The sequence below is a fragment of the Sinocyclocheilus anshuiensis genome, unplaced genomic scaffold (assembly GCF_001515605.1).
Source record: "Sinocyclocheilus anshuiensis isolate Anshui unplaced genomic scaffold, SAMN03320099.WGS_v1.1 scaffold207, whole genome shotgun sequence".
Lineage (NCBI taxonomy): Eukaryota > Metazoa > Chordata > Actinopteri > Cypriniformes > Cyprinidae > Sinocyclocheilus > Sinocyclocheilus anshuiensis.
In genome coordinates, this window is record NW_015551045.1 from 363,299 (window position 1) to 376,073 (window position 12,775).

The 12,775-nt window shown below is 36.1% G+C and overlaps 1 protein-coding gene across 1 annotated transcript in view; it reads left to right on the plus strand.

Annotated features, from left to right (window-relative positions):
- LOC107661757 (adenylate cyclase type 9-like) overlaps nucleotides 1-12,775 on the plus strand; it is a 56,112-nt gene that overhangs the window by 28,174 nt on the left and 15,163 nt on the right. Inside the window, exons 3-5 of the mRNA XM_016451524.1 lie at nucleotides 5,204-5,379; nucleotides 9,058-9,153; nucleotides 10,471-10,724. Coding sequence (XP_016307010.1) covers nucleotides 5,204-5,379; nucleotides 9,058-9,153; nucleotides 10,471-10,724 — 526 coding nt within the window. The remainder of the gene's footprint in view (nucleotides 1-5,203; nucleotides 5,380-9,057; nucleotides 9,154-10,470; nucleotides 10,725-12,775) is intronic.

Consider the following 12,775-nt stretch of genomic DNA (forward strand, 5'->3'; position numbering starts at 1 on the left):
CAGTTTTTTTTCTAGCTTAAAGCATTCTTTTTTTATCAACACTTGAATATAGGTAGGTTTCATAAAAATTCATAATTTTGAGCAAAAAGGTGAGAAAATCAAATTTTTATCAAAAACTACATCTGGATAATATTCAGTACGATTATCAAAGCATAAATCCAGTAAATCGCTTCTATCAACACCTCCAAAGCTTGCACAGACATATGCCACTTCCTGGATCAACATTTTACTCGGTAACATTATGCAGTTTTCATTTATATGCTGTCTATTGCTGATGATGGCATTATTTTTCATATGCATCTGTTTACATAAGAGATCTCTAGTTTCTCCGTTCTGTTCACGTGTGTTTTTGTTCGGGAGGTTTTGTACTCGTTCAGAAGATGCGTAATAGCGCCCCCGAGTGTATAACAGTGAAAACACGAAAAGCTGTAAAAACTCGTCTTTGGCGGGGAAGCGTTTTCTTGTAAAAGACGAGATAACTCGTCAATGGCGGGGAAAGAGCATTACATGCATTACATTCTTACTTTAGTCCATAAAAAGCAACTAATTGCATTGCTTTTATGTATTACATTACTTTAGCGTTACTTTTTGTCTCCTGGGCTGGCTAATTTCATTTAATTTAATTTAATTTAATTTAATTTAAAGTATTCAGTTAAAAACAGGGGTGTTATATCAAACTGTAACTAAAACCATAATTGTTTTACTTGAATTAAAATAAAATGTAAAAAACTAAAAATATAAAAAAAGAAAACTAAAACTGAAATAAAAATGAATAAAAAATGAATGAAAAGTCTTAATGAATAAAAAAAAATTAAATAAAAAACTAATACAAATGACAAAAATACAAAATGGCTAAAATTTTAATTTAAAATGAAAACAGAAAATAGAAAAATAAATAAAATAAAAATTCTAAATATGAATAAGTTATATTATGTTATAGTTATAATAAATATAATATAACTATAATCTCAATACTAAAATGACACTGGTTAAAAAAGTATGAACATGGTTCAAATATGGCTAGAACATGGCTAAATTGCTGCATCAGTATATCTCCTCGAGAAGTCTAAGATCTTGTGACCAGAACCTTCTTTTAATTCCGCATTCCAGACTCAAGCGTAGAGGTGACCGTGCCGTCTCAGTAATTGGGCCTCGTCTTTGGAATGACTTGCCGGTTGAGATCAGAACGGCCCCTAGCCTGACTATTTTTAAGTCTCTTTTAAAAACTCACTTGTTTTCACCGACCTATTAGGAATTATATTTTTGCCTATTGTATTTCCTATTTTGTGTTTTTCCTTTCTGGTTGCAGTTTTGTATTCCTAATTGTATGATGCTGTTTCTTACTGTAAAGCAGTCTTGTGGCTGTTTTAAATGTTCTATATAAATAAAGTAAACTTGAAACTAAATATGAAAAACAGTAATATGCGTTTGAAGCTATATCTATATATCTATATATATCTATCTATCTATATATATATATATAGATAGATATAGATAGATAGATAGATAGATAGATAGATATTGACGTTGATATTGATAGCAGCTTGGTGTATTCTAGGTAACAATGATGGAAAATCTTTTGCACTGAAAAAACTGTCTATTGAGTCTCATTTAAACCTCAACATGTGCATAATAAGATCATGCATTAAGAAAGTAAAGGGTCAGTTTTGATTTGAGGTTGCTGAAATAGTGAGCTAAATGAGAATTGAGTGAATCTGGAGCTGCACTGATCTCTGTCTGCTCGTACTCGCTCTCTGCCGTTTGCCGTCATTTAATGATAAAAGATGACCAGCGACAGCAGGCAGTGACAGCAGGGTGTGATTCAGAAACACGGTCATTGCTTATTCATCCCGAGCTGTCGCTCCATGTCTTGAGAGTGAGTATTCCTCACCTTCAGTCAGTCAGAGCGCTGATGGGAAGCAAACGTTCTGCATCAGGACAGAGATTTTCCACAGTAAAGACATTGTTTACCTTAATTCTGTCATTTATTTCACCTAACATCCTTCCAAAACTGCATGATTGTCACATCATTTAAGATATTCATACAACTCATGGGCTGTATTTCCAAGTAATAATTAAGTGTGCTATTAAGTTTAATACATACATGAAATCATTAAATATATGTATATAATATACATAATCTATGTATGTACATATATACATATATAAAATGTATATTAAACCCACACAATATAAGTTAATCTTTAATTATTTTAAATTGATTCAAAATATTTTTTAATTATATATATATATATATATAATTTCATATATTTTTTTACATTATATTTTAATGCATACAAAATTTAAATATAATACTTATTAATTTTTATATAAAAACCTACACTGTAGATTTGTATATATATCTTTAATCTATGTATTTTTTGTATTTAATCTATGTATCTTATGTAATATTTAATAACATTTTTATCTTGTATCAAATACTAGCCTACTCAAAAACTCTCCTGATGAGCTTCTGCTGGCAGTCATATGCAGTAAAAGCCCTCGACTCACTGGTGTTTCTCCTCTGGCTCGCAGGTTGAGCTCTTTCATTGAGCCGGGTGTGAACTGACTGTCTTGTTGGCTCAGGGTTTGGAGTACGTCTGGAGATGTGACCCGTTCGTCATCCCTGCTCCGACGTTTTTAATTATGTGTGCGTTTTTTTGTGGGAGGTGAGGCTTTACTGTCTGTAAATTAGGTTGAGGATGGATCCGAGATGTTCCTAATTCCCATGATTGCCTTTTTCTTCTATGCTCATGCACGAGTGGCAGAGCATGAATAGAGCTGAAGGAGTAAAGCTCATGAAGAAGAAACGTTCGGGTCATTACTCACCTCAGCATTCAATTGCATAAAGAAAATTAAGCCTATTTTTAGAACCATTAAAATTATTATAGGCTTTGTTTTGATGACAAAATACAATATTTCTGGTTTTCTTTTTGATTTTGGGGTAAAATACAAGCCAGACATTTCTCGTCGGCTTCAGGAGAGTCTCATGCATGTTTAAAGATCACTCATTCAGAGAGTTGAGCGTTTCTTTGTGGCTCATTCACGACGTCATGTCCCTGAGAGAAGAGGAAGTCTGCTCACAGCTCGGCTTGTTTTGATCGCTTTGGTGAAAGGGTGACACATTAGCGATCCTTAGTGTTTTTCTGTTCTTTGACCTTTTCTAAAAATAGCCCCTGCATAGGAAAAACATTTAAAGCGTCTAAGATACAGAGCTAGTGCTGACTTACTGCTTGATTAGTCATTTGACATTCTCCTGTCTTTTTGGCTATACGTATATAACAAAAAGTAGTTCCAGGATTTTACTATATATATATACTACATAGTAATATTTTATAATAAACTTTTACAAAATGTTATTATCCTAATGAATGTGAGTTTCAAATATCATCTGGTGAATATTATGTCACTTAATTAATATTCATGAGGTGTGATAATAAGGTGTATCATATGTTTGTGTGTGTATATTTGTTTGTTTAATGGGCCTGCACAGCTGGTGCAAATATAACCGGATATTGTGAATGTATAATATTATTAGTAAAATAAAATATTATATAATAATTTTCAATAATACATCACATTTACCTATGCTACCTATGTTATATTTTCAGCAAATCAGTTAGGACTACTGCGTGAATGTTCATTTAAATTAATATTCATGAGCCAGGCTAATAAGGTGTATCATATTTCCTTCCATATTTCCCCAGTTGAGTGTTAATATAGTAATCATAATAGATTAAATGCAGTATTTTGCACTACATTTTCATTATTAGATCATTGCATTGTTCTTTTACACAATGCATCATTACCTTTGCTTATATGCTTTATGTCATGTTGTCTGAAATGTCTTGTAACTACTCTAAATAGATTAACAGGTAGGTTACTTAAATATGCAAAATGATTGCTTTGTTCTGTTAATTCTTTTTTTTTTTTTTGAGTCAGTATATTGTGCGTCCTAGGGTTAGTGAATACACTGGAAAAGTAATAAACTAATAAATCCCAGCACATATTTTCCTCCAAGGGTTTGTTTTTTTCAAAGTTGTCATCTCGGTGAAGTGGCCAAATTGAAATCCCCATTTTCAAACCTCATTAAAAATTCATGAAGTTTTAAGAGTGTTTTATGCCAGGCCCCATATGGAGCTACACAGTGATTTTATGCCAGATCTGTTGGTCTGCGCCAGCTCATGCATCTCCTGCCAGCCGCCGCTGTTCGCTGACAGGTGAATTACGTGCGTGAGGATGGGAACACAGACGCTTAGTTCAAACATTGACATTGGCGCAGACGTTTTTAGTTCCTCTGCTGTCAGCCGAAGCTGTCTGGCCAGTATTTTGGTGTAAAGTGACTTTTTTAGTTGTGGCTATAAAACACTTGACCTCTCACAGTCGATGCTTATTTTCTCTTCCTCCATCAAGCTTCCCTGTGGATTTTTATTTGTATCTCCAGCTTCTTTCCAGAAAATAGATGCATTCAGCAGGTGTTTGATAGAGAGACTGTGGGGATGTTTCATCATTACAGTGACTGTGGATTCATTTCACTCTCTGAGTCGAAGGTCTGATTACTTCAGAGACAGCCTGAGCTGCTGATGATGAATGGAGAAATCAACACAAATTATAATTTGAAGTAATGTCTTCTTTATTTACACTGATGCCAGTCTGGTTTGCACTGGTCAAGGTGGTCTGGTTTGCTGGTTTTAGTAGGGTTTAGGGCATTTGTCAGCAAACCCAGATTTTTAGCCAGAGTTAAGATAATATTTTAATTTTAATTTGTAATTTGTAATTTTATTGTGTTTTGTTTTGTGTTGTGTTGTGTTGTGTTGTGTTGTGTGTTAGGTTTACAAAACCACACATCAGGGTTTTAAAAGGTCCCAAATACTGGTAAAAGGGTTGCAAAAACGGCAACCTTCATCTAAAATAAGTGCAAAAATAAAACAACTAAAATAATATTTCTAAACACCTCTTTTCACAATTTACAGAAAAAGAATATATTTTGTTTTGGTTGTGACAAAAAGTGTACAGTGTGCACTCGACACACACTACTGTGTGTTACTTTAAGTGTCTCTCTTCACACACCATGTGTTTGCTCAGAGTTGATTGATGAATCCGTTCGAACGCTGTCAGCTCAGATCAGTGTACAATGAACCAAACTGATATGGACAAACACTGCTGGGACTTGATGGTCACACTGTGTGTGTGTCCTCTACAGGTCTTAAGACGTATCTGATATCCGGTAGGAAGGTGAAGCACGCCCAGTGGAGCTGCCCTCCATCTGCTGTGGTGGCTCCTGAGCTCAGAAAGTCTCTGAGCACCTCGTCCTTCAGCCACAGCCCTGACATCACATCCTCCGCCTGCGCTCTGACCCCTGCCCCGGACAGAGCTAAGGTCAGTCCCACACTCACTTACACGCCCAACACCAAAATCCTTTATTCTACATAATTAAAAGTGACGTTTTAATGTGCAACCTTGTAATCACTTCACACTAACTGATTTAGTGCAGCAGTTCTCAACATTTTTTTTTTGGACTCTGAGGCCTACCACTGTCAGACAATGACTGTGAGGTCAAAGATATTTCTGGCACTTCTGCCATAATGACAAAGCTGCTCAGTTTCGATCAACTTCTTTATTTATAGAAACTTGGAGTGTCATTATATTCAAATAATTAAATTAGAATTTTTCATTTTATTTCTGTAAGTACAAATTAAATATTATATTATGACTTATTATTATTATTATTGATTAATTATTTTAATAATTACTATTAATAATTTAATATATTACAATAAATAAATAAACAATTAAAATAATATAATATATTATATATTACATTGTGTGTATGTGTACAGTCATTTTAAATGTGCTGTAATTATAAGTTATATATTATCAACATTACTTATTATTATTAATTCATTATTTTAATATTTACAATTAACAATTTAAAGTATACTATAATATAATATAATGAAACTGTATGATGTTTTATAATTATAAAAAGATTTAATTATTGTCCATGACTTATCCAGGTTTAGAAATATAAATATAACTTTTAATTCCCTCATATATCTAGGTTTTCTGAAACTGTGGACTTAAAATTACATTTTTAAAAATTAAATTAAAAGAAAATATCTTGATGTTTAGCTCTATTAACTTATTTTAATATTTGTCTTTATTTTAATTTAGTATAACATTTGTGTTCACTATATATATATTAGGGCTGTCAATCGATTACATTTTTTTATCTGATTAATCACATCCTTTTTCTGTGATTAATCACGATTAATCGCACACTTCATGAAATTAAGCATAGACCATTTATCTTGTTTCAAATGTTTATTTGCTATATCCAGCAAAGTAAACCAAAAGATTGAAGGGTGATTCTCAAAAATCTATATTTTCTGCCAGCTTTTTTCAAGATAAATTTAGATGACTTTCCAAAAAAGGACACTTAGAAACTCCAAAAGGACACCAAAGAACCAAATGATATAAGGAGCCCATATAAGCACATATGAAAGAAAAAACATCAGAATTTTATAGTATGTGTACAGTGCAACAGCAAAGAGCTTTTTTAGTTTTTTTGTTGAAATAACTATGTTTCTTAGTTTTTTCTAATGTTTCTTTGTTGTTAAATGAATGTTTATTGCATTATTTCAGTATCATGTGTGTTACCATGATGGTGTTTAGCGTTTGTGTGAATGACACTGTGCACCTTCTATATATGTTATTATTTAAAAGCTGCTTGTGATGGGCTTTGGTTCATCATGTGACTTTCTCATCACCACCTGCATTTGGTGGTTATCAGTGTATTACAAAGGTACAAAACAGATTTCAGTACTTCAATAGGTTGGTATATTAACATTATATCAGTTAATGAAATTACGGTATTTAACTGTAAATTTAAGTTAAACCGTAAAACCTAAAACGTTGCTACCATATTTTTTACGGTAAAATTCTGGCAACCACAGCTGCCGGTTTTTTACCATAAATTTTACGGAATTTTTTTTTACAGTATACAGTACACGGATCCATTCAGAATAACTAAACACAGCAACATACACATGACAAATCAAAACATTATCATGAATGTGTGTGGAAACAACGTGAATGTACGGAAATGTCTATGCCTGTGCATAAATACAATGTGCGATCAGTGCGTCAAGACCACTCATACACGCATTATTATAACGGACTCACACGTGCTTACTATACGACTCCTGTACGCCACCGCAATCGTCTTTACCTTGATTGCAGTCTTCATCCATCAAAACTTTACTAGCAAGACTGGTTATCCAGTCGAGAAAACGTAGTTTGCGTCGGCGTATCAGGTGTCGTATTGGGCTTTACTTTATGTTAATGCACAATCTGTCTCTGTGCATGCTGCTTTCTCTCAAGTGTTCTCTGAACAGCATTATTCCATTTACTGATGAAAGGACTGCGCTGGAAACACACCATGCTGATTCATTGTGTGAAACACTGCAGTGATTTGCGGAAGGCCGTGAGGGATCACAATGAGCACGTCAATAAGTGAGCGTGTCCAGACCAGATCTGTGAGATCATAATGTGCCGTGTGCAATGCATCCACCTCTACTTTTAAATTTGATCGATCAGTTAAATGCACAATGCATTCATCCAAGCAACCTTTCAGAGGACGCCACATTACCCGACAGCCTTTGCAAAAGATACTCTCGTCATTGTACTTTAATACTGATGGGACCTTGGGTTGCAAGCGATAGTGGAAAATAAGATAAGGGAGGGCAGGCGAACCGCTGCTCCTGTGCAAACAGCAGAGAGGGAAAACAAGAGTCTGTCTGTCTCCGTCTGTAGTAATTATTCATCTCCGAGGCTAAATGCTGTTGATTTTTAATCCCTTGCATATTCAAACGGCAAATGTTAAATGGCAGATGCAACACATTTTAGAGCTGCTTGCTAAAGCTGGCATCACTACTTCTGTTGTTCAAAATTGGAGCAAGAAGTTGAAAATCACTCCCAACTAACTTTGGCTGACGTTCTGGGAAGGTTCTCTGAACGTTCTGAACAAACATTCTACCAGTGATGTTAAAGGAATAGCTCACCCAGAAATAAAAAATGGCTGGAAATGTACTCACCCTCAGGCACTCCAAGATGTAGATGAGTTTGTTTCTTCATCAGAACAGATTTGGAGAAAGTAGCATTACATCACTTGCTCAGCAATGGATGCTCTGCAGTGAATGGGTGCCGTCAGAATGAGAGTCCAAACAGCTGATAAAAACATCACAATAATCCACAAGTAATCCAGTCCATCAGTTAACATCTTGAAGCAAATCCATCATTAAGGCTTTTTAACTTCAAACTGACGGCACCCATTCACTGCAGAGGATCCATTGATGAGCAAGTGATGAAATGCTAAATTTCTCCCAATCTGTTCCGATGAAGAAACAAACTCATCTACATCTTGGATGGTCTGAGGGTGAGCACATTTTCAGCCTTTTTTTATGGCTGAACTATTCCTTTAATAGAATGTTTGTGTAAAGTTATCTGGTCTCAAACAACATTCTCAAAACGTTAGCACAAAAACATTCTTTCTTTTTTTTTATGTGTGAAGAATGTTGGTAACCAAACAGTTGCTGGTCCCCATTGACTTCCATGGTATTTTTTTTTCCATACTATGGACGTCAATGGCTACCGTCAACTATTTGGTTACCATCATTCTTCAAAATATCTTCTATGTTCAGCAGAAGAAAGAAACTCAAACAGGTTTGGAACACCTTGAGGGTGAGTAAATGATGACAGAATTGTCATTTTGGGGTGAACTCTCCCTTTAAATGGAAAGCAAAACATTTTTAGACTCAAACACCTAGAAACTACCTAGCAATGCCATAGCAATCACATAGCAATGTGCTAAAACACTAAGCACACTAGAATTATGAACAAAGTGTTTCTCTCCTGTTGGATCACTGATCTTTCCATGTGGTGTATTGTTTCTAACTTCAGCTTTTTACTGAATGAAAACAGTAAGTGAAGTGTTTGACTCTGTTCTCTCTGCTGCACATAATTTCATTTTGTGTTTTCCTGTTTCTCTTCCGTCAGTCTGCCTGTCCCTCTTGTGGCGCGTTAGCTTCTGAGGACGGGGCGGTTCACAGCAACAGCTGCTCAGATCCTGATCACAAAACCATCAACAGCAAGTTGTGTGTCTTACACCTGATCTCAGTGAGTAGAATGAGAAAATCCAGAATGTTCCAGTATTTTATGCCTATCTAAACTGCTTTGTTTGGTGCAAGGGAGTTTCAATAAATAATGTAACAGCTCTTTTTCCATATGAAAGGTATTATTTACTTTTTTTTTATTTTATTAAATTAAAATTTCCTGCTATTTACACTGAACAAAATTATAAACGCAACACTTTTGTTTTTGCCCCCATTTTTCATGAGCTGAACTCAAAGATCTAAGACTTTTTCTATGTACACAAAAGGCCTATTTCTCTGCCTAAATGTGTCTAAATCTGTGTTAGTGAGCACTTCTCCTTTGCCGAGACAATCCATCCACCTCACAGGTGTGGCATATCAAGATGCTGATTAGACAGCATGATTATTGCACAGGTGTGCCTTAGGCTGGCCACAATAAAAGGCCACTCTAAAATGTGCAGTTTTACTGTATTGGGGGTCCGGGGGGGTCCAAAAACCAGTCAGTATCTGGTGTGACCACCATTTGCCTCACGCAGTGCAACACATCTCCTTCGCATAGAGTTGATCAGATTGTTGATTGTGGCCTGTGGAATGTTGCTGGATATTGGCAGGAACTGGAACACGCTGTCGTATACGCCGATCCAGAGCATCCCAAACATGCTCAATGGGTGACATGTCCGGTGAGTATGCTGGCCATGCAAGAACTGGGATGTTTTCAGCTTCCAGGACATTATACATTGTGTACAGATCCTTGCAACATGGGGGTATTATCATGCTGCAACATGAGGTGATGGTCGTGGATGAATGGCACAACAATAAAATGTCTTTAATGTGCCTTTTGATCAATTTAATTAATCTTTTTCATCTTCAAAAAGGTCTTACTGATCCCAAACTTCTGAACAGTAGTGTACATCATAATTTAATATAGTGCCTTTTTCATATGATAATGAATTACCATTGAGAAAAAAACCCCCAATCAATAAGATTAAACATCCAGACTCATTATAGTAATGAGAATGTGGGGAGAAATGTACTTAATTGCCATTAAAATAATATCACAATAAAAAAATATTTTTTGGTTGAAGTGTGACATGGTGACATATTTTTGTGTGATTAATCTATAAAGGGCACAGTAACATTACCATTTTGTGCATATTATTGGTTTCATCAGCACCTATATGTGCATAAATGTTCTTACTAGAGAGGTCTTATTTATTGTCTTATTTGAGAGTGTCTTATATAATGAAATGCCCTTTTATTAACAAAATTGTGCTGCAGTTCTCTCATTGTTTGTATCTTCCATCTGAATCTTCTTCAGGGGCCGCCTGGCAGGAGTCCCAAGACTCTTAATGGCCTGTTAAGCCCTCATCTGGAGCAGCCGCTGACCCACAGCCAGACCTCTCTGTGTGAGATGCTGCAGGAGAAGGAGAAGAAGTGGCCCGGAGGAAGAGGAGGAGGAGGAGGCATCAGCAGCATGGGAACCATGGACCACTCCGCCCTCATCCCACTGCGCTCCAAAAACTTCCGCGAGAGGAGCGACGCTCACTTCGTAGACGTGATAAAGGAGGACAGGTAGGAAACGACAGCAGTGAGGATGGGGCCCGCTAGGACAAAAATGTCAGACAAGATGGAACGTTATTGTTTAACGGCCGCCAGCGGAGGTCATGCTGTTCCCAGAGGGACACTTGATGCACTTTGATGTAGTGTGCTGTGATGTACTACGTGTGTCCTGCGGTCCTGGATGGTCCATTTTTCTTGTGTTCCTCCATAAAAGATATCATTGTACTAAATAGTTGTGTGTATAGGATTTTAGTACAAAATCTTGATTAGTAACCATTCATAGTCCAGTTTAACTAGGTTCAAATTAACCCCACGATTCACAAAAGGACACAATATGAAAAAATGTCAAATTGTAAAACTGTAAAACAAAAAAAAAAAACATTACCTAAAAATAAAAATAAACATGAGAACATTTTATTTTAAGGAGTAGTTCACCCAAAAATGAGAAATTGCGGAAAATGTACTGAACCTCAGGCCATTCAAAATCTAGATGAGTTTGTTTCTTCATCAGAACAGATTTGGAGAAATGTAACATTACGTCACTTGCTCACCAATGGATCCTCTGCAGTGAATGGGTGCCGTCAGAATGAGAGTCCAAACAGCTGATAAAAACATCACAATAATCCACACCACTCCAGTCCATCAGTTAATGTCTTGTGAAGTCCATCAAGGCATTTTATAAAACGGTTAGTTCCATTCCTCGATTCTGATTGGTCAGCAGCTGTGTTTTATTCACGATACAGCACGGCTATGACCGCTTCACCCAACGGTTCTGTGTATCACTGAGCAACACCCTTAGCAACCACCCTTAGCAGCATAAACAATCAATAATATAGCATCAAAACTGTTTAATGTTTTATGTATTTCGGCAGAATTAACTGTTTGTTATTTATTTAATGAAGAATGAGTGACCCCAGCTGGCGTTATGTTGCATCTTTCATCTTTCATTTCGAGACCCCGCCCTTCCCCCGTCTAATAAACGCTTCTCATGCGGAGATATGTTGATGTGTGTGCGCGTCTGTGTGGAAGCCTACAGTTTCCGAAGTGAGGAGGGGATATTACAGTATTTATTAGTTTTCTGTTTCAGTTATGATTCTGTATTTCCATCAGTTTACACTGTAATGACGCTTGCAAACTCGCACTGTGCCGCGAATCGGTCTGTTTTAAAACTAAAAGATGGAAAACAGACGTTTTCTCATGCTGAGAGATAAGCAGATGTGTGTGAGAAAATATCATATATGGTGTTAAAAAAATGACACAGCGGATAAGAGCTCCTATTCTCTGTTTTTATTTAATCTCCATTATATGAGGCATGTTCGGAACATTCTCTTGCTGTTTACTGTTGCTGTCAGGAACTACTTTTTAGCGGAAGGACAGCATTTAACAAACTTGCTTCAGAAAAGTAACATTTCAATACATACATGTTTGGTTTTAATATTTTTTATTGTGTGGTAACCGTTTTCCACACAATAACCGTTTTCCGCTTCGCGTCGTGCCTAACAATGCCCTTCAGCCGTGATTTATTCACGATACAGCACGGCCTCTCGTACCTTATTGCTTACTTAACTTTAAACGTTTTAACTTTAAAGTGTCGCTTCTGTTCCAAAATACGAGTCCATAATCTGTAGTAATGCTTCCTGCAGTGGAAAAGTCCATCTCCTGTTGTCCTCTCATATTACAATTCGCCAACATATCTGTTTAGAACTGTTTTGGACTGTTTTCACATTCGATCTGTGCATATTTCTCTCCTGATTCTGACAAGACAACTTTTTCACTGGAAAAAGCAGTATTATGAATAGAGGACCTATATTTTAGCTGGAAGCGACTGTTTGAAGTTAAAAATGTCTGAATGATGGATTTGTTTCTTACAAACAAGCAACTTTCCACTTCACAAGACATTAACTGATGGACTGGAGTGGTGTGGATTACTTGTGGATTATTGTGATGTTTTTATCAGCTGTTTGGACTCTCATTCTGACGGCACCCATTCACTGCAGAGGATCCATTGGTGAGCAAGTGATGTAATGATACATTTCTCCCAATCTGTTCTGATGAAGAAACAA